This window comes from Panthera onca, chromosome D3 (assembly GCF_046562875.1).
Source record: "Panthera onca isolate mPanOnc1 chromosome D3, mPanOnc1 haplotype 2, whole genome shotgun sequence".
NCBI lineage: Eukaryota > Metazoa > Chordata > Mammalia > Carnivora > Felidae > Panthera > Panthera onca.
The window spans coordinates 25,610,418-25,632,634 of NC_138350.1; the positions used below are offsets into that span (position 1 = coordinate 25,610,418).

The following is a 22,217-nucleotide window of genomic DNA, read 5'->3' on the forward strand; positions in this document are numbered from 1 at the left end:
TCAGGAGGACCACTAACTAGAGAACATGCAGTCAACTATCTGTCAATCTAGCCAGGATGATCTTATTGTAGCCTATGCATGGAAAATGCCACACCTCTAACTGGGGCAGTTAGGTTGACCAGGTAACCTGAGCAGGCAGAGGCCTGAGTTCAAGGTGAAAAGTCTCCCCTTGCGCAGGCAAGAAGTGTGGTGGTCATCGATGATGAACGTTCACTGATCGTGTGGTCCCGTTCTGCCTGGGTGCTTACAAAGTTCACGGCTGAACACGCAGCCTCAATAACCAGAACCCTAAGGGCAAGCAACTTCTGGTCCCCAGCTCCACTTTCTTACTACCATTCCGTTGAGATGGCCTTGTAAAGCCACTGATGGCTTCCGCAACAACTACACATTCTATACTATACTATACGCTCACCTTCGTGAGGGATCAAAAGTACAAACATAACCGGGAAGGAGCACCAAACAGAAGCTGGCAAGTAGGAGAGGATATTCTCGAAAATAAACAGCGAGAGAGAGGGAGCTCCGAAATTCTGTGTGTAAAAACTGCCAAGATCTCTGTTGGACCCTATAATGACCTGCGAGCATGGCAGGTCCAAAGCAGTCCAGATAAGGCTACAAGAATTGGACAAGATTCGGCTATCACTCATAAGACAGAGCTTTTGAAAACTGAGTTCAAGTTAATTGCTAAAACAAAAAATCACTACCCTTTCAAGAAGCGTACAGAATTTAGAGTACATATCTATAATATATCAATCCCAATGTACAAAACACAGTCCAAAACTATCCTACACATCGGGGCACCTGGGTGGCTCAGTCGGTTGAGTGACTATTGATTTTGGCTCAGGTCATGATCTGAGGGTTGGGGGATTGAGCCCCATGGTGGGCTCCACGCTGGGTGTGGAGTCTGCTTAGGATTCTCTCTCTCTTTCCCTCTGCCCCTCTCCCCAATTCATGCTCTCTCTCTCTCTCTCTCGAAAATAAAGAAAGTAAAATAAAAATAAGAAAACAAATTATTCTACATACCAAGAAACAGGAAAATGTGGCCCACACACTCTAAGAGAACAGACCATAAATGAAGACCATTCTGAGATTACTCTGGTGTCAGAATTATCAGACAAGGATTTGATGCAGCTTTATAACTATACTTCAAAGATGTAACAGAAAATATACATATAATGAATAAAAAGATAGGAAATAGCAGAAGAAACATATTAACTATGGGAAAAACCAAATGGCAATTTTAAGACTAAAAAACACATTTGAAATAAAACCTTCAATGGATGGACATAACAGAGATGCCAAAAGAGTTGATGAATTTGAAGAAAGATCCATAGAAATTACCCCCACAGAAAGAAAAAATATTTGGGGAAAAACACTGAATAGGGCAGCAGTGATATTCAGTATAATATCCAAAAATCAAATATACATATAGTTGGAATCCCAGAAAGAGGGGAAAGAGAGCTTGAGGTAGAGAAAAATGCTTTAAGGGGTGCCAGGGTAGCACAGTCAGTTAAGCATCCAACTTCTTTTGTTAGTTTATTTATTTTTGAGAGAGAGAGAGAGACAGAGAGACAGAGAGAGACAGAGTGCAAGCAGGGGAGGGGCAGAGAGAGAGGGAGACACAGAATCTGAAGCAGGCTCCAGGCTCTGAGCTGTCGGCACAGAGCTCGAACTCACAGACTGTGAGATCGTGACCTAAGCTGAAGTCGGATGCTCAACCAGTTGAGCCACCCAAGCTCCCCAAGTATCCGGCTCTTGAGCTCAGCTCAGGTCTTAATCTTAGGGTTGTGAGTTCAAACCCCATGTTGGGCTCTGCCCTGGGCATGGAGACTACGTAAAAAAAATGCTTTAAGAGTAATGGTCCAAATTTTACCAGATTTGATGAAAGATAATAAATTTACAGATTTCAAGAAAGTCAGCAAACTCTACAAAGGATAAACAAAATATCTAAAATTACTCCATTAAAATACAGATTGTCAGAAATGGAGGAGGGGGTGCTGCGCAAGATATTTTTATATTTGTCTCAATGAAACACACTTAATATATAAAAACACTGGTTGGAAGTAGAAGGGGAAAGATGTATCATGAAAACAGGAAGCATAAAGAGACTGAATGGCTACATTAATATCCAGTGAAGTTGTCTATAAGACCAAGACTATGACCGGCAATGAGGAGGGACATTTCATAGGAAAACACATAACATCATAAACACATATGCACCTAATAACAGAGTTTCAAAATACATTTTTAAAATGACGAGAAAAAGAATAGACAATTCTACAGAGTTGGGAGATTTTTATCACCCTTCTCTCAGCAACTGATAGAACAACTAGATCTAAAATCAGGAAAGAGGGGCACTGGGGTGGCTCACTCAGTTAAGTGTCCGACTCCATTTCAGCTCAGGTCATGATCTCATGGGTACATGAGTTCAAGCCCTGAGTCTGGCTCTGTGCTGATAGCTTGGGATTCTCTCTCTCTGCCTCTCCCCTGCTCGTGCTCTCTCTCCCTCTCAAAATAAATAAATAAACTTAAAAAAAAATAATTTAAAAACTCAGTAAAGATGCAGAAGGTCTGTCCTATCAACCCCCTTAATGTTAATTGATATTTAGAGAATATTCAGTTAACACTCCCATCTTAAATTTTCCATGGGCTTTAGAATAAAATCTGAATTTGTTACTCTGGCCCCCAACCCCATCTCCCTCCTCAACCTCATCTTATCTCACACTACCCCACTCCTCTAATCCACTATGAACATACCATGGTGGTCTAATTTCAGTTCCTCAAACATGCCAAGTTCTTTCCCACCACATGAGGGGCTATGTCTTAGCCCCGTTCAGCCTAAAATGCTCTCTCTCCTCCCCCTGCTCCCATCTCCAAAAGACTAGCCTCCTTGTCAATCAAATCTCAGTTTCCATGCCCACTCTTCAAAGAGTCAGTCTTTCACCCATCAGTGTAAAGTGGCCCCCAAGTCACAGTACCTCACATTCAGTTCTGAGTCTGTTCTGAGTCACTGCATAGCAGTTATTACTTCCTGATACATTTCCTGTTATTTATTGCTTGTTTATTGTCTGTTTCTCTCGACCAGAATAGAAGCTCAAGGGGGAGCAAGGGCTTTGTCTTGCTCATCCAAGCAATGCCTGGCACTGGCGGCTGACGTATACTGGTTGAATGAAGAAAAGTCTACGGATTAACTTTGCCTCTGATCTTATATTTATTCTCTGTTCTCCATAATTTATTTCTAAATCTAGGTATATTTACATATTTTAATAAGCTGCCTCCAAATCTCACTGGAACAAGGAAGCAGAACCAACACACTGAGCAGTAACTATGCGTCAGGCAATGTTCTAGTGTCCTGCAGTCACACACACAGCCTTAAGAGACAGGCACTGCCACCGCCCTAAATCTTAGCTGAGGACACCCAGGTAGGTAAGCTAGAAATCGACTGCCCAAGTTTACATAGTCAGAAACTGGTGGAGTCTAAAGCCAAACTTAGGTGGGCTGAATTTAGAGCTGGCGCTCTCAACCACTAAGTTACAGCCTCCCGTAAACAGCATGTGACAGATACGGTTTAGAAAGCAACTGTCCATCCAGCAACTTATCTGAGCCTCACAATCAGCCTGTGAAGCAGCAGGTGATGATCGGTAACCTCGTTTCACAGATGAGGTAACTGAAGCTCAAATATGAAGCATCCATACTGTGTGCTCCTCAAGTACAGGAACAGTGTACCCTTCACATTTATAAGCTCCAGGTCTGAAACGTAGATGCTTCAGAGATGGCTCAACGACTGGCCCCACATCCCACAGCAAGTGAGAGGCGCAGCTATACCTAGAGCCTTGCTAGGCCTTCTATGAGTCAGATACAGATGACGATGAATGCCAATTACACAGGCAGAACAAGCAGGCATAGATTAAGTATCACAGAGCATTACAGACAACAAATGACATGGGAATCGAAGATGTAAGCAATCATGGAAGACGGGGCTAGCTGTCCAGAGAGACTTGTTAACAAATACGTAAAGTGAGCTAGACTTTAACAGAAGCTAGGGAAGGCAAGCAGCATTCTAGGCTGGAGGAAGGACATAAGTAAAGAAAAAAAAGAATGCGCTCTATGGTTAGTGGAAGTTCTACATAAGAAGGTAGTGAAAGATAAAGACAGAGAGGTAGGAAGGTAAGTAATAACTAATATAGAGATATGTGAATGTCAGGATAAGTTATGAGGCCTTAAACATGCTGGAAATGGATAGCCACAAAAAGTCTGGGGACCCAAGAAAATGGAAGTACAACATATAAAATATACATTGCAAGATATCTGACAAAAAAGAGTCTTCTAGGGATTGGGGTCATACAACGGCCTCCAGAAATCATCAGACTGATAAAACCAAGGGCACAGAGAGGAATTATTGATAACCTCAGTGCTTAAAGGCTGTACTAATTTAGAAACCTCTATTTGAAGCCCCATGACTGGATGGTATCTTCAATAAAAGAATATAGAGCAAGCTCCTGAGGAGCTTTGAAGAGTCATCCTCCAAAGCGATCATCTGGTAAGTTAGATCCATTGTGCACCAAACAAGAAGACAGGAGTGAAGAGCTGGAAGCACACCAACCAGAGAAATTCCAATGTTTAAAAGCTCAAATTGAAACACATCTGCAGTACTCACCGCCATACTGGCAAGAAGTGCTCAAGAAGTAACCCAAGTAGACTGCCCACGTTTCAACCTCACAAAAGTTATGTGTTAAAGATCTCCCTGTATTTGACAAGGTGATTTAGTACTTGCTGAAACTGGAGAGGTGAGGCTTTTAAGAACAGAAAAAGAAATCTCTGACAGATGATGCTGTGATACTCATCCAGATTAGAATTCAGATTAAAATAACAAAAGTTACAGCATAGTGAGTAATATCCTTCTGATTTGCCTTATTTTTTTATATGATGCTAAATGTACATCATCATTTGACCATTCTCCCTGGAAATACATTAATATAATTTTTAAAATATCAAGTTATCAAGTATATATATAAAAAAATTTCAAGCTTTATATATGATCCAGGAAGAAAAGAATATTCCTCCAATTTTCAAACTTGTACAAAGATTACAAAGGAGTCCTAAAATGCTTGAGGATAGGATACATATGTCCTTTTTAATATATATTTTAATTTAAAATATTTCCTATTACTGTTCTAATTTCTTCTTTGACTCATAAATTACTTACAAATGTATTCACTTCCAAGAAGTCAAGGATTTCTTAGTAAACTCTGTTATTAAATTTGAGTTTAATTCCACTGCGGTCAGAAAACACTCAGAACAATTTTGATCTGGAAATCTGCAGGAGTTTTCTTTAGGGCCCAGCAAATAATTTCTTTTGATAAATCTTCCACGTGTACTTTAAAGAAGGCAAATTCTATTTCCGCTGGGTGCTTCATTCTATATATGTCACTTAGGTCAAGTTTATTCATCCCTTTATTAAGATCTTCTATATCCTTACTAATTTTTTGTCTGTCTGTTCTATAAACTCTTGAGGAGTGTATGCTAACATCTCTCACTAAGAATGTAGACTTGTCTTATTTTAGGTCTGTCAATTTTGGCTTTATATATTTTGAAGTTAGCATTATTTGTACCCAAGAAGTTTAAGATCGTAATCCTGATCCCTTTATCGTTATGAAATAATCTCTAGCTCCAAGTAGCATTTACCATATATTTGGCCTGTACCAGCTTTGCTTTGGTTGGTATTTGTATCTGTGCGTCCCCTTCCATCCTTCTGTTTCTAGTACACTTGTAAGCAGTATATAATAAAGTTCCGGTTATTTATCCAGGAAGGCAAACTTAGACTTTTACTTGGGAGTATTTAGTCCATTTACATCAAATGTAATTAGTTACGCAGACGGATTTATGGCTACCATCTTATTCTTTGTTTTCAATTTGACCTATCTAGTTTATGTCCTTCTTTTATTCCTTTTTCCCTTTTTTATGAATCCACTATTGTCTTATTCCATTTTCTCTCTTTCAACTTGTTAGATATATACTTTTTATTCTTATAAGAGCTGTCTTAGAGATTACAATATGTATTCTTAACTGATTACCAGTCAATGCAAATTATTACTTTTACTATCCACCCACCTTCCAATAATCCTAGGATCTTAAAACACTTTAACTTCTTTAACCCCTCTCTTGCTTTTTGTGCTATCATATATTTTAGTTTTATATATATTTTAAAATCTAAAAGCTCTATTATTTTGCATGGTTAACATTCATTTATATTTTACATAGATGTCACCCTTCATGATGACCTCATTCCTTCCTGAATTTCCATCTGGGATTATTTTCCTTCTGCCGGAAGTATCTCTTTTAAGTATTTGTTGCAATGCAGGTCCAGGGCTGACAAAATTCCCTTAGTTTTTCTCTGAAAATATCTTTATTTCACCCTCATTTTGAAGGAAATTTTTGCTGGGAATAGAATTCTAGGTTTTCTTTTTTTTTTCTTTCATTACTTAGATGGGCACTTCACTGCCTGGTTTTTTGTTGTGCTGTTTTAATCATTTGTTTTAAGATGTCACAGTCTATTATTTATTGCTCTTTTAAAAATAATGTGTCTTTTTCCACCCTCTGGTTGCTTCTAAGAGTTTCCCCTTGTCACAGGTTTCCATGTGTTACATTGATGTACAAAGATAGGTTTCCTATGTAGCCCTTCTGCTCAGGGTTCTAAGTACCTTGAATCTGTAAGTAGCTGCCTTTCATCATTTTGTAAACCTCTCAGTATTATCTCTTCAAATATTGTTTCTGCCCCATCCCCTCTCTCTTCTCCTTCTGGGATTACAATTCTACATATGTTAGACCTTTTAACCATGTCCCACATGTCTTTAATGTCCTTATCTTTTTCTTTTCTATATTCTTTCTTTTCTGTGTTTTAGTGTGAGATTATCTACAGACCTGCCTCCCTATGTATTAATCCTGCCTTACATTGTAACCAACCTGCTATTGATTCCAGTTATTAGGTTCTAATTTCAAATATTCTAGAATATTATATCCTACGTATTATGTATTCTACATAATATTCTAGAATATGGATTCTACACAACATTTTAGAATATTCTACATATTGTGTATGCTACATAACATTCTAGAATATGTATTCTACATAATATTCTAGAATGTTCCACATATTATGTATTCTACCTAATACTCTAGAATATTTGAAATTAGATGTTCTAGAATATCCATTTCGTTCTTCATAATAAATTGATCTGAGATTCACTATTCCTCCATTTTTTCTTCTTTTCCTCTATTGTCTTAAACATGTTATTTAGTTATTTTTTAAGTACTTGTTAGCTCAGTATCTGAGAAGACTCACTATCTGAGTCTCCTGTCAGTCTGCTTCTATTACTTTCTGGGTCATATGATCTTGTATCTTAGATGTTCAATAATTTTTTACTGTGCGCTGAATACTGTAGGGTCTCTCTATATTATCTTCCACCTGCAAAAACAGGACACAGAGGGTTCCATGTGTACTCTGCTACACAGGTGGGGAGAGGACTCATCACCCAATATGGGATGGGGCTGGGCTGGGTCTCCATTTTTGTAGGACCCCGTCACCTCTGGTTTGCCCCTATTCCCAAGGCATGGCTCTCCATGGAGTTCAGTGAGAAGTCTTTGTCAGCACTAGATTCAGTCCTGCCCATACAAAGTTTTCAGATAGGTCTTTGGCCTCCTGTCCCACCCGGCCTCAAACCTTGACATAAATCTCGACAGGGAGAGTAATCACATGTTTGGGGCTCCTCCAGTCTCATTTGTTTGTTATTCTAGCCCCAGAAACCTCTTCTGGCTTCTCTGTCTCCCAGAAGCAGCCGTCTGCCTGGGGCCAAACCTGGACCATCAGACAAGAGTCTGGAAATCAGTGGCTGCCCCACGTGATAAGTAGCTACAGATCTTTAGTGTCAGTCGACCACTCCCTATAGGGTTTTCATCTCTTGCCGGTTCTGTTTTCAGACTCCTGCTACCGCAGGTCCATATTTCAATACAGCGCCATAAGGCTGTGGGAGATTTCAGTGAGGCTTCCAGAAGCTCCTGGCCTATCTCTTCAGCTGCCTTCCCAATGTCTTACTGGGAAAACCAGCTGCGTGTCCAAGGCTCCCCTTTCCCACCATGTCTCCCAATCTGTCACTCCAGCCATGTGTGACTGGAAGATGTTGCTACTTTCTCTTTCACTCAGTAGCAGCCCTCTGCCTCAGCTTACGTTTCCAGAGTCGGTAAGTTTCTGCAGAAAATCAAATCACTGATGATCCTCAGCGTCCCTCTCAATAGTAATCCCTCCTCTAGAATTTTAGTCCGACTGTTCCTAAGTGCTCCCGGAGCACTCCAGCGCCCTTAAAAATAGGATGTTCATAGATGTCATCAGTATCTATAATCAACTACATATTATACTTTGTACTACTAATTATAGTCAATGAACTTCTTCATATTTGTAAGATACTTAGTAGTCTCAATATTTTCCAAAGTACAGTCTAAATATGCTTTTAAGATAAAAGCATCAGTAAAACAGTTACTTCTTACCTCTTCATAAAACTTCACCTGAGGTACAGCTTCATTAATTTCATTCAAACAAAAATCTTTAAATAGCAAGAAACCTAAAGGAAAAGAATAAAAAATTTCAGGGTGGGCAATATGTTGAATTTTTACCCCACAGGGTGTTTTCAAAGTAATATGTTTGTACCTCAACCTCTTTCTCCCCTACCTTCAAAAATAATAATAAAGACTTCAAAGGGCTAATTACCCCCTAGAAGGAAATACTCTGGGTAAGGTAAGAGTACCACACCCCTGGCTCCTTGCTTTGGGGTTCCTTCTCTACTGGCAACCCCCCTCCCACTTTTAAAAACTGCATGATAAACAGAGCCAGGGATCAATGCTCCTCGGGGCTACTGGTCTCTACAGCAAACAGAAGAATCACCCAAGAAATAAGAGCTATGGGCATGGTGTAAGTGTTGGTAAGAGTCTTCATAAAGCTAATAAATACCACACCCACGGAAATAGGACCGAACTCTCCTAAAAGGCTTTCAAGACCTTCCCACCAGCCTTTCCTCTTACACTTACTACCTCAAAGTCCTTCAAAATCCCCAAATACCTTGTGCCAAAGCAGACTACCCACTCCCAGATCGTGCTCTGCTCCTTCATAGCTCCAAGCCTCACCTTTAAGCCATCAGCCCCTTAAGAGTGGAATACCACCTCTGTTACAGAGTGCCCAGTACACAGCAGGAGGCCACTAGATGTTTGTTGAACAAATGCTTATTTACGTAACCCTTCCCACATGAGTCTGTCAAAGTGCTTAGCGCACTCCAACCGATTATCTAACTTATAAGTCATACCCGCCCCAGCCCCAGCATTTGCAAACCCAATGCCTAGGTTAATGCCTGGCATATAGTCAAGCCTAAATGACTGAATGAAGTTGACTAGGACAGGGTGATACCAGGCTGAGGGTGGGAGACTAAAAGTCAAAAACAACTAAACAGTCAAAAAAAAAAAAAGTCAGAAGGAAGAAGGGACGGCTGGAGGAAACAGAAGTCACAGATGGGAACTGAAGGAAAGACTCAACGAAGAGTCTAAGACATAGGGAGAAAGTAGGCCAGAATTCCCCAGGTAGGACAGAGAGAGGCGGAAGAAGCAGATTTGACAGATTTCATCTGAGGTTACCTAAGGAAATCACGTCACTTGAACCTGTCTGTTACGGTTCCATACATTCCCCTCCACAGTTCCAGGAAGCTGACCTCTGAAAATGGTAGATGCTCACTGACTGGAACTAGGAGGAAGTATTAGGACCAGGCCAAACCAACTAGGGTCGGGCAAAGACTGGCATCAGGGACATGGTCAAGCTCACCTCATCTCCAGGCACTGAGGACACCCTGACACATGAAGCCAGGAGGAAATTCAGGAAGCAGACAAAGAGAAAGAGCGGACGAGGCAAATCTCTACCTGTCTGCACATTAACATTTTTATTTTAAACACAAGCAATGGTTATCTTTTCATACTCATGGCATTTCAAAGTACGTAATTTCAAATTTCCCTTGGCATTTCTTCTTTGACTCATGGGTCATTCAGAAAAATGTGCGGTTTGAGTTCCAGGTATTTTGGGGCTTTCGGGTATTTCTATGATACTGTTTTCTGTTTAATTCTGCTGTGGCCAGAGAACATGTTCGGTAGGATTTCAATGCTTTCAAATTTACCGAAGCTTGGCTTTGGCCCCAAATTTGGTCCACGCAGGTGAATGCTTCATGGGCGCTCAGGGGAAAAAAAGGGTATAGGGTAGAGTGTTTCGTTAAACAAAATAAAAAGGCAATGAGGCCAAGTTGGTTGACAAGGACTGTTCAAATCCCTCCTCCAAATCCTTACTGAAAGTCTCCTTATTCTATCCATTATCAACAGAGGACTGTTGATATCCTCATCTGTACTTGTGGATTTGCTCATCTTTTTTCAGTTGTGTCAGGTTTTGGTTCATGTATTTTTCTATTTTGGGGAGAGAAAACTAAAATGAGAACTGAGGCTATTTTTGATCCCATGAGAGATGTTTCTGCGACGCCTAGACGACAGCACGAACTAATATGCATCTACACCGGCCACCGGCTTTGGGCTGAACTTGGAATCAAGGGGAGGCTGTTCGCCATGGCCCATCATGCCCTCTGGAATCGAGGCTTTACTTTCTCCTCCAGCTTGGACTGTTCTCTCCCAAGCTCACTGTGCTGAGGCCGTGGGCCTGCGTTCCATGCGCTCTTTAACACTAAACTTGATATGCTCTCCGGGTTACCAACTTGCTGTCTGCCCTGACCTTGTAGAGCTGCAGAGCTCAGCTCACACACCCCCTCCTAAGGCCTGGTAGGATTCTCATTAATTTTCATTCTCTTTCTCTCTCTCACACACATGCACATGTAGACACACATGTGCACATACACACATGTGCGTACCACACACTCTCTACGGCACTTGTGACAAGCACAAATGATCATATGCATATGTTGGTTTACTTCTTTATTACCTACCTCCCCCACAAACACTGGAAGCTGCTTATGGAAAGACCATGTAGGTCCTATTCTGTACCTACATACGCAGGAACAAGAACATCATGACACAGACAGGGTGAGGGAAAAAGAACCAAGGAAGGAAGGAAGACTGGGGTCGGGGGGAGGGGGCAGGGGGGACAACGGGAGATGAGGGGCAAGTAAGGAAAAGGGAGGAGGGAAAAGAAGGAGAACAAGGGAGGGAGGGAGATGAATGAATGCACACCCAACTACAAATGTTTCTACCTGCTTCTTTAATGCAATTTCCATTGTCAATGTGTGGGATGAGCCAAAGAATGACTGTAACACTCTACAGGGAAAAGCCCCATGATTTTCCTCATGTCTGCACACAAACTGAAGCCCTACTTTCTGTCCCAGCAGCTGTTAAAATGGAACAGCAAGAAGAAAGGTATTTTGCCTTCTGGATAAATTCTAGATCACTGTGTTATAGGCTGAAAGCAATTTCCCTTCACTGGGCTTAAATTACACACACACACACACACACACACACACACCCCAAATGTAGCATTCTACAGATTAGAACCAAAGCTAAAGGGCAAAAATAAGGAAAAATTTGCCTAACAGATTCACTTCATCAGTGTGCTTTCTCCAGATTTTAAAGAATAAAAAATAGTGACCTGATACCTGCTTTTACTAGATAACTGTGGGATGTGTTTACCCCTATTTTTATATTTGGACCACTGCAAACTGCCTGAATACTGATTAACTTTGGGGTGTATATAACATCCAGAAAAGGTAAACCATCCCAATTTGTCACAATTATTTTGCAAAAATTAGGAGAAAGAACTGTATTGCTTTTTATGAAATACCAATGAGAACTTTTTATAATATACAAACATAACTTTTATATTGCTTTTTATAAAATACCAATTAAGAAATTTTTTAAAGTATCAAATATAAATGTCTATTAGAAATTCTGAAATGTTACCTCCTAAAATTTTTTCAAAGGAGAAAGCAAAATGTGAAAAACGTCTTACAAGAAATAATGTCTGTGCCACGTTTTGCCAAGGAGATTCTAACACTGGGAAGGATAGACTGTGTAATTGTAAAAATGTCTACCAATATTGACTGATTTGACAAAGCACTTCCTGAGTATCTACTAAGAGCCACTGTGCTCTACACTGGGGATGCAATAGTGAAGATAAATAGAACTTGTCCCATAAGGGGCTTATGGGTTGGCATAAGGGGCAGAAAACAAAGAAGTACACAAATAAAATAAGTGCAATTTATGGTAAATGAGATAAAGGAATTTTAAAAAGTGCTGAGACAGATGATAAGAAGAAGGAGATGAATGTCCATACAGAACGCCAATAAGACCCCTCTGGGCTGTGAGATGAACAGAGTACAGTGTGTCAGATTAGAAAAGGCTAAAATGTTTAATCTCTCTCCTATTCAATAATGTATTACAGGTCTTAGCCGGTGCAATAAGGCAAGAAAAGGAAATAAGTTATTCAAAATGGAAAGAAAGGAAGAATTAAAACCGATTCTATTCATAGACAAGCTGGTTATCTATACAGAAAATCCCATCTACAACATAACTACCAGGATATATAAGTGAATTTAGCAAGGCCTGAAGGTACAAGGCCATTAGATAAGCATTAATGACGTTCTGATATGCTCACATCACAATTTTACATTTTTATTTATTTTTGAGAGACAGAGCACCAGCAGGGGAGGGGCAGAGAGAGAGGGAGACACAGAATCCGAAGCAGGCTCCAGGCTCCGAGCTGTCAGCACAGAACTCGATGCAGGGCTTGAACTCACAAACCATGAGATCATGACCTGAGCTGAAGCTGGACGCTCAACTGACTGAGCCACCCAGGCGCCCCATCACATCACAATTTTAAAACAAGTCCATCTACAATAACATCAAAGAATAATCAATACTTAGGAATACATAAAGAAGAGATATATAAAACTACTCTGCTGAAAACTACAGAATATCACTAATAGAAATTAAAGACCTGACTAAATAGAAAGATATACTCAGTTTATTGGTTGGAAGCCTCAGTCTTGCTTGGATGTATGGTCTCCCAAAATTGATCTTTAGATTCAACACAAACCCAGTCATAATCGCTGGAGGCTTTTTAAAGAAACTGACAGGCTTTCATTTTAGAATGGTAGGGAAATGCAAGAAACCTAGAATACCCAAAACATGTTGAAACAGAAGAAAAAGTCCAAGGACTTACACTACCCAATTCAAGACTCATTACACAGACATGGTAATCAGTGTGGTACTGGCATAAAACTAAACCAGTGGGGCAGAACAGAAGATCCAGAAAAACTCCCTCCCTTAGATGGCCAACCTATTTTCAACAAAGGCACTAAAGCAATTATTGGGAAAAGAAGGTCTGTTCAACAAGTGGTGCTGGAAAAACATCCAAAGGCGGAGGGAAAAAGAAACAAAAGGAACCCTTGCCTCACGCCTTACAAATAATTAAATTAAGATTGATGACAGAATTAAATGTAAAAGGTAAAACTCTAAAACTTCTAGAAAATGTATAGAATACCTTCACAGAAAATATTTACGCAGAAGATTTCCGAGGCAGAACACAGAAAAAGAACAATAAATTACACTTGATCAAAATTTAGCGCTATGTTCATCAGAAGACAATTAAGAAAACAGACCGGCCATCGACTGGGGATACAATATTACAAAAACTTAAGTCTGAAAAAGGCCTTATGCCCAACTTATATATAGTTTTTTTAAAAGCCTCTTACACATCAATTTTTAAACGAAAACCACCATAAAAGAGTGCATAGAAGTTTGAACACTTCACAGTGGAAGCGATACAAAGGAGCATTATGCATATGAAATGGACTCCACATCGTTGATCATCATGCCAGTGTAAATTAAGTCACTTTGAGAAACCACTGCACAACGACTTGAACGGCAGAGCTAAGAAGACTGACCATACTGTATGTTGGCAACCAGAACTCTCGTTCGCTGAGGAGCATGTATGCTGCTTTGGATTCCTCATGCCTCTGAATCCACAGGCCAAGAAGGGAGTCGCTGTGTGGGCTGGGGTGACTGATCCAGGGGACATTGAACTGCTCCTCCAGAGTAGAGGGAAGGAAGAGTATGTCCGCAAAACAGGAAGGAGACCCCCTCTCTCCCAGTATGGCCCTGCTCTGTTGTTAACGTCAATGGAAAACCACAAGAACCCAATTCAGGCAGGTCTGCTAATGGCCCAGACCCTTCAGGAATGAAGGTTTGGGTCACCCCACCAGGTAAACAACCATGACCAGCTGAGGTGCTTGCAGAAGGTAAAGGGAATACAGAATGGGCGGTGGGAGGGGGTAGTTAGGAACACCAGACTGTGAGTAAGCAGACTGCTCTCCATAATGGGGTTGGGAGCCACATCATTCAGGGAGTTGAAGTCCTGACTAGAAGAAAAGACCAGTCTCCCGTGAGCAGGAAGAAATTCTGCCGGCAGCCAGCCTTCGGACTCCACTTGCACATCAGCTCTCTTGGGGCTTTTGAGCCTGCCAGCCCACCCTGCAGATTTGGAATTGCCAGTCTCCATAAACACAGGAACCAATTCCTTATAATTAACTTCCCTCTCTGTGTCTGTGTCTGTGTCTCTCTCTTTCCTTCCCTCTCTCTCTCTCTCTCTCTCTCTATATATACACACACATACATACACACACATACACACACACCCTATTGGTTCTGTTTCTCTGGAGAACACCAGACTAATACAGATTTTGAGCACGCTGCAGAATGTATATTCACTTGGGAAAACAGTCTGAAAGCCTCTTATAAAGTCAAACACACACTTAACACACAACTCAGCAACTCCGCTATTAGGTATTTACCCAGTGATAACATACGGCTCCAAAAAGACATACATGAATCTTCATAGCAGGGGTGTTCACAATTTATTTGAAATAATCCAAAATCCGTCGACTGAGGGATAAATAGTCATATTTTCACACAAAGGAAGGCTAGTCAGCAATAAAACAAACGCTAATACATACAGCAACATAAGTAAATGTCATTTTGCTTGTCCGAAGATGCGGACATAAAGGAGTATATACTATAGAATTCTCTATATATGAAGTTCTAGAACAGGCAAAACTAGTCTGTAATTTAAATAAAACAAGAAAAGGGGACATGAAATTGACCGGGAAGGGCATGAGGGAACTTTCTGGGGACGGAAATGTTCTGTGGCTTGATAGAGGTGTGGGTTATGTGGGTTTATGCATTTATCAGAATGAAACTGTATACAGTACTGCACGTAAAATTTACTCTAAGCAAATATTAACTCTAGCTAGTAGGTTTGCTTTTCACAGTAGCATGAGTTGGCAGTTCTAAAACTATTCATGATGTGTTCTAGGCTTCTACAAATGAGTAAATACACTGAGGGTGACAGGAGCCTTCTTGGAAAAGGGATAAAACAAGGAAAGAAAAGAGCATGTATACTGTACTAAAGGATTGGAACAGGGTATCCATTTGAGATCCATTTAAAACAATTTTTTTAATGTTTATTTACTTTTGAAAGAGAGAGTGAGAGTCGGGGAGGAGCAGAGAGAGAGGGAGACAGACTCTGAGCTGTCAGCACAGAGCCCGATGTGGGGCTCAAACTCGTAAACCGTGAGATCATGACCTGAGCTGAAGTCGGACGCTTAACCGACTGAGCCACCCAGGCGCCTCTTGAGCTCACTTTTTTAACCAGCTAGACAAACAGATATACACAAACAGACATACATACTCCTTGCTCTTTAGCCAAGAAGACCTAGAAGCAATGAACACGTCTAGCGTACAAGTTTGCAGGCTCTAAACACCGTGCTCTATTAAAAGGAACTACGATCCCTTGAAGAAAAGACTGGTTGATTCTACAGCAGGGACAGTGAATACCAAGCTAAGCTCTAGACATCTTACTACCCCAGACAGTAGGACAGTGCTCAAAGGATGATGGGGACATATCAACAGGACACAGGAACCAGCTCGAAGAGGCTCCCACTAGCCAAAACTAGGGCAACTAGGACATCAAAATAAATAATATTGTAATGGATTATTACCACTGGCTAAACTAAGGATCCATGAGTCCACACTGATAGATGGATTGGGGAGAGGGGCAGGTAAGAAAGAAAGAAAGAAAGAAAGAAAGAAAGAAAGAAAGAAAGAAAAACAGGAAAAGAAAAAAGAAAAAAGGAAAAGGAAGGAAGGGAGGAAAAAGGGAAAGAGAAAGAAAGAAAGAAAGAAAGAAAGAAAGAAAGAAAGAAAGAAAGAAAGAAAAACAGGAAAAGAAAAAAGAAAAAAGGAAAAGGAAGGAAGGGAGGAAAAAAGGGAAAGAAGAAAGAAAGAAAGAAAGAAAGAAAGAAAGAAAGAAAGAAAAGGAAGGATGGAGGGAGGGAGGGAGGAAAGAAAGGAAGAAGGAAAGAAAGACAGGGGGAGGGAGGGAATGAGGAAGGGAAAAAGGGAGGAAAAAGGTAGGGAAAGGAGAAAGAGGGCAAAGGAAGATGGAGGGAAGGACAGAGGGAAAGCTCTTCCTTAGAGACAAATGCCAATTAGCAGAAGGAATAATGGAGTATACAAGTCAAGGCGTGCTAAAACAGAGGGTAAAAATTTGATAATATTTATATAGTCTCGAAAGCAATTTCCCATAAATTACTTATTACTTACAAAGGAAAACACACACACTTTAAGCAAGGGATCAAAATTAACATCACCGGCACCGGGACCAAGCAGCATCACGACGGGCTGGGAACAGCACATCTCGTCTGCGGTCTTCCTGGCAAAATGCATACTCTGAACCTAACTGCTCGGGAAGAGTAGACAACCCAAAAGAAAGGGACATTTTACAAAACTGGCCTGTACCCCTCAAATGTGAAGTCCAGAAACCCAAAGAAGGCTAAGGGACCTGGCCCGATTAAAGGAGAACGAAGACGTGGTGACAAATTAAAGCAAGCTTGACCCACGACTGGATCCCAGGCTAGGAAAGATTACAGCCAAGATGGACATTTGGGGACAACTGTTAGAATCTGGACATAGTCTGTGGATTAGACAACAGTACTGCATTGGGGTCAAGTTTCCTGATTTTGAATGTTACAGGGCCGTTATCTAAGGGAATGACCTTGTTCTTAACACACACGAACTGAAATAGATAACGATCAAGAGGTGTGAGGTCTCCAAAGTCCTCCCATGTGGTTCAGAAACAAATCGCAGTGAAAGACAGAATGATAAAGCAAAAGCGGCCGGATACGTGCGATGGTGCAGCCATCTAAGGGGAACGTAGGAGTTCCTTGAACTGTTCTTATCGCTTTGCTTTAAGTTTGAAATTAGAGCAAACTATAATGCTTAAATGTATGTAAAAACAAAAAGTTACAAGAAAAAAGGCAAAGTCATAAAAAATAACATGACTGAAGGGCGCCTGGGTGGCTCAGTCACTTCAGCCTCTGACTCTTGATTTTGGGTCAGGTCATGATGTCACGATTCATGAGATGAGGATCAAGCCTCACATCAGGCTCTGTGCTGACAGGGCGGACCCTGCTTGGGATTCTCTCTTCCTCGCTCTCTGCCTCTCTGCCCCTCCCCCACTTGTGTGCACACACGCATGCACGCTCTCTCTCTCTCTCTCAAAAAAAAAAAAGACTGAAATTCTATACCATTTATTGGAAAAGAAAGGGAAGTGATACGAAAGAAAACTGAAATTTGGCTTTGAATAATTAAAATTTTTAATGTAGATTTTTCGAACAGAAATTATTGCTATAAACCTAGCTTTTCAAATATTTATTCCCTTTATAATTAGTAATTTTCCATCCACCTAAAAGCTACAGAGTTCTTGAATAAACACAATATAATGGGAAAGCTAATATAATTTAAACAGAGCCATGCTTATAAGCTCCACTATAATTAAACTTAATTCTAAGAGAGAGGGGAGAAAGTGACTTCATGTAGAAAATTAGAGCTACATGTTCCAAGAGTTCTCTAAAATATTTTTTTCTAACAATGTGAAGATTACCATTTCATGCACTGCATTTCCATATGGCCTTCAGAATGAACCACACTGTGCAGCCATTCCAAATCCCACATTTCTAGAAATGTTCTTCAACTCCTTCCAGCACCCCTTAAAATAATTCCTTGTAACTTGTCACCCACTAGCACAACACAAACCAACACATGGTTCCATCAACCGCACTAGACTGTCTCTAAACCAGGATTAGAAGTGTTTATACATTAGACCTCCTAGCTTAACCTTCCACGTAAACAACTTAACAAAACAGGTGTTGGGGGGTCTCTGATATTAGCACGTTTTTTTTCAAGTTTAAAAGGAAAGGCCTCGGGGGAGCCCAGGTGGCTCAGTCAGTGAAGCATCTGACTCTTGATTTTGGCTCTGGTCATGATCTTGCAATTCGTGAGTTCAAGTCTTATACTGGGCTCTGTGCTGACAGTGTGGGGCCTGTTTGGGATCCTCTCTCTCCCTCTCTCTCTGCCCCTCCCCAACTTGCGTGCGCTCTCTCTCTCTCTCTCTCTCTCTCTCTCTCAAAAGAAATAAACTTTAAAAAAAGATAAAAGGAGGGGGGGGCGCCTGGGTGGTTCACTTGGTTAAGCGTCTGACTTCAGCTCAGGTCATAATTTCAGTTTGTGGGTTCAAGCCCTGAGTCAGGCTCTGTGCTGACAGCTCAGAGCCTGAAGCCTGCTTTGGATCCTTCTCCCTCTCTCTCTGCCCTCCCCCGACTCATGCTCACACACTCTCTCTCTCTCTCTCTCTAAGAAAGAAACAAACATTAAATAAATAAATAAATAAATAAATAAATAGAAAAGGCCTTAGATTATCCAATCTCCATATTTCTTCAATTCTAAGATTCTATTACTCTAAATAAAATAAAACTAATCAAATTATAAAGGCATGGAATGAATGGTGAAGAACACATAAACATAACTAACAGTCATGAGGTCACAGAGAAGAAAATCAGACACAGCAAACTGGCGAGTTGGAAAACCCCATGAAGGCACCCAGACAGGAAAAGAAATCAGTACCATGATGGTCCAAAAATCTAAATAAAATCAACCAAAGACAGTGAACACTTGCCAGAATTCTGCTGTGCAAAATAACAAAAAGCTCTTAATAATCAAATTATTTTTTAATGAAGGATAAAGTTTCCTAAGTTAGTGAAGAAGCATTCAAATAGAACATAAAAAATAAACTATTTAAACTACCACCTTGAAATATTAGAATTCATCTTTTTTACTGAGATAATGGAACCAAGAGATCCTTAAATTTTAATTTGAGAATTCAACTAATTAGATTTATTCAGAAATTTGTTGCACACCCCACTATTGATAGAATATTTCTATACAATAGCAATAAATAATGGGAAATTTATATTTAAACACAGTATCATTTGTACTGACACTAAAACATAGAATGCCCGAGAAAAAATCTAAGCCAATACGTACATGATTTGTATGCTGAAAATTACAAAATACTAATGAACAAAACCAAAGAGGATCCAAATAAAGGGGAAGAGATACCATGTTCATAGATCAGAGGACTCAATATTGTTGAAATGTCATTTTTCCCCAAACTGACCTATAGATTTAACACAATCCCAGTCAAAAACCCAGTCGGAATTTTTGTAGAAGTCAATAAGCTGATTTAAAATTTTGGGGCGCCTGGGTGGCTCAGTTGGTGGAGTGTCCAAGTCTTGATTTCAGCTCAGGTCGTGATCCCAGGGTCGTGGAATTGAGCCCCATGTCAGGCTCTGCACTGACCATGAAGCTTGCTCAAGATTCTCCCTCTCTCTGCCTGTCTGTCTGTCTGTCTCTCTCTCTCTCTTTCTCTCTCTCCCCATCTGCCTCCTCCCCTGCTCATGTGTGCTTGTACTCTAAATAAATAAATACACAAACAGACAGACTTTTGCCATTCAACCCAACAATCCTCTCCTAGGTGTTTACCCAAGAGGAATAAAAAGATGAATGCTCTTATATTCACAAAAAAATCTGCCACAGATATTTCTGGTAGCCTTATATACTAACACCCCCAAACTGGAAATAACCCCCAGGTTCTTCAACTGGCAAAAGGCCTGTAACATATCCGTAAGACGGAACCGTGCCCAACGATACAAAAGAATCGGCTACTGATAGTGCACTATGAGTGAATCCCAGGTGCATTACTCAAAGTGAAAGAATCAGACTCAAAAGGCTACATACTCAGTGACTGCACAGAAAACAGAGCGAGGGGGGCGCCTGGGTGGCTCAGTCGGTTAAGCTTCCGACTTTGGCTCAGGTCATGATCTTGCAGTTCGTGAGTTCAAGCCCCGCGTCAGGCTCTGTGCTGACAGCTCAGAGCCTGGAGCCTGCTTTGGATTCTGTGTCTCCCTCTCTCTGCTCCTCCCCCGTTCACGCTCGCTCACTCTCTCAGAAATAAAGAAACATTAAAAAAAATTTTTATTAAAAGAAAACAGAGCAGAGGTTGGCAGGGAGTGGGGAGTGGGATAGGGGCTGACCATCAGGGGACACTAGAAAATCTGGCGAGATGATGAACTGCTCTATATCTTGATTTCAGTAGTAGTTATATAACTTCATGCATCTGTCAAAACTCAGAGAACTGTATACTCTAAATGGTGACTTTTCCTTTACTTCAAGAAACCTGACCCTCTCCCCCGATGAAAAAAGTAATGTGAAAGAAGAAAGAAAAATAAGATTGAGTACATACAACAGGAACAAGGCTCAAAAGATGTTCCTGGACAGTGGCTGTAAGTGGGCCACAAACTGGGATCAAAAATTTCTAGAAGCCAACGCCCGATCACTTATATGGTCATCGATGTCTATAGGATGTTTTCCGGAAAGCACACATTTGCACAGTAGATAAAATCATTCACACCCAGAGGCATGGGAGCCAAGAAGGAAATCATAAAGGTTTTTGATAACACAGAGGTCAGCAGCAACTACTCTCATACATCCAGGATACACAATATTCTTGTAAAAATGAAATTGTAAATAATAAATAGATAAGCAAAGTCACAAGAAAAAAAAGCATACAGATAGTGAAAACTCTCAAAGGGTGTTGTGTCCCTCCCGGCTGAATATTACTAACCTAAATTCCCAAAGAATAATTCTTCCTTTCATTTGTTCCAAGTTCCAACAGGAATAAGTAAATACAAAGTGAAATAAATATTTAAAAAAAAAAATTTTTTTTAACGTTTATTTATTTTTGAGACAGAGACACAGCATGAACGGGGGAGGGGCAGAGAGAGAGGGAAACACAGAATCGGAAGCAGGCTCCAGGCTCTGAGCCATCAGCCCAGAGCCCGACGCGGGGCTCGAACTCACGGACCGTGAGATCGTGACCTGAGCTGAAGTCAGACGCTTAACCAACTGAGCCACCCAGGAGCCCCAAAAGTGAAATAAATATTTAGCTAGTTACACTTAGCTATTTCACCTAAACCTTAACTATACTTATTTATATTTGACTCTACCAGATTAGAACTCTCACTTCTTGATTTAAAACTTTACAGGAGAAAATTATACATGAAATGTAAGTTAGGAATACTGTCCAGAGTTAGGTCTTCTAAAATCCAAGTTATCCATTCTGCCCCTGATTTAAATTCATGACATACATGTTCAATAAAACACTCTTAGATTAATTAATGGGTTCATTTATTTAGATAATGGGGAGATGTGGGGCCCTGAATACTAAGAATCCAGTAGACAAAAAGCACAAATGGTAATGGACGTGGCCAGAAAAAAATTCATGAATGTTCCCAGAAATTAGCTCTTGACTCAAAAGGGAACAAAGGAAGTCAGGATGGAGAAGAAAATGTGGAAATACAGTGGCAAGAAAACTCTATCTAGAGTCTTCTAACAGCTGCCTTACTTTCAGCCTTTTAAAAACATTTTATTATAAAATGGTAGGGGGTGCCTGGGTCGCTCAGTCGGTTAAGCATCCGACTTCAGTTCAGGTCATGATCTCGCAGTTTGTGAGTCTGAGCCCCGCGTCAGGCTCTGGGCTTACAGCTCAGCGCCTGGAGCCTGCTTTGGATTCTGTGTCTCCCTCTTTGACCCTCCCCACTGTGCTCTGTCTCTGTCTCTGTCTCTCTCTCTCAAAAATAAATAAACATTAAAAACATTTTTTTAATGATAGAAGAGAAAGGTCACCACGCTGATACTCTTTCTAGACTGCGGTCAATGTTTTCGTCTGTCACGGGTCTGTGCAC

General features: G+C 40.6%; 1 protein-coding gene across 2 annotated transcripts in view; it reads right to left on the reverse strand.

Annotated features, from left to right (window-relative positions):
- GRK3 (G protein-coupled receptor kinase 3) overlaps positions 1–22,217 on the reverse strand; it is a 131,711-nt gene that overhangs the window by 61,086 nt on the left and 48,408 nt on the right. The window contains exon 3 of one of the 2 annotated variants that reach the window (XM_078435582.2): positions 8,539–8,612. The exons of the other annotated variant lie outside the window; for it this stretch is intronic. Coding sequence (XP_078291708.1) covers positions 8,539–8,612 — 74 coding nt within the window. The remainder of the gene's footprint in view (positions 1–8,538; positions 8,613–22,217) is intronic. 2 annotated transcript variants of the gene reach the window in all.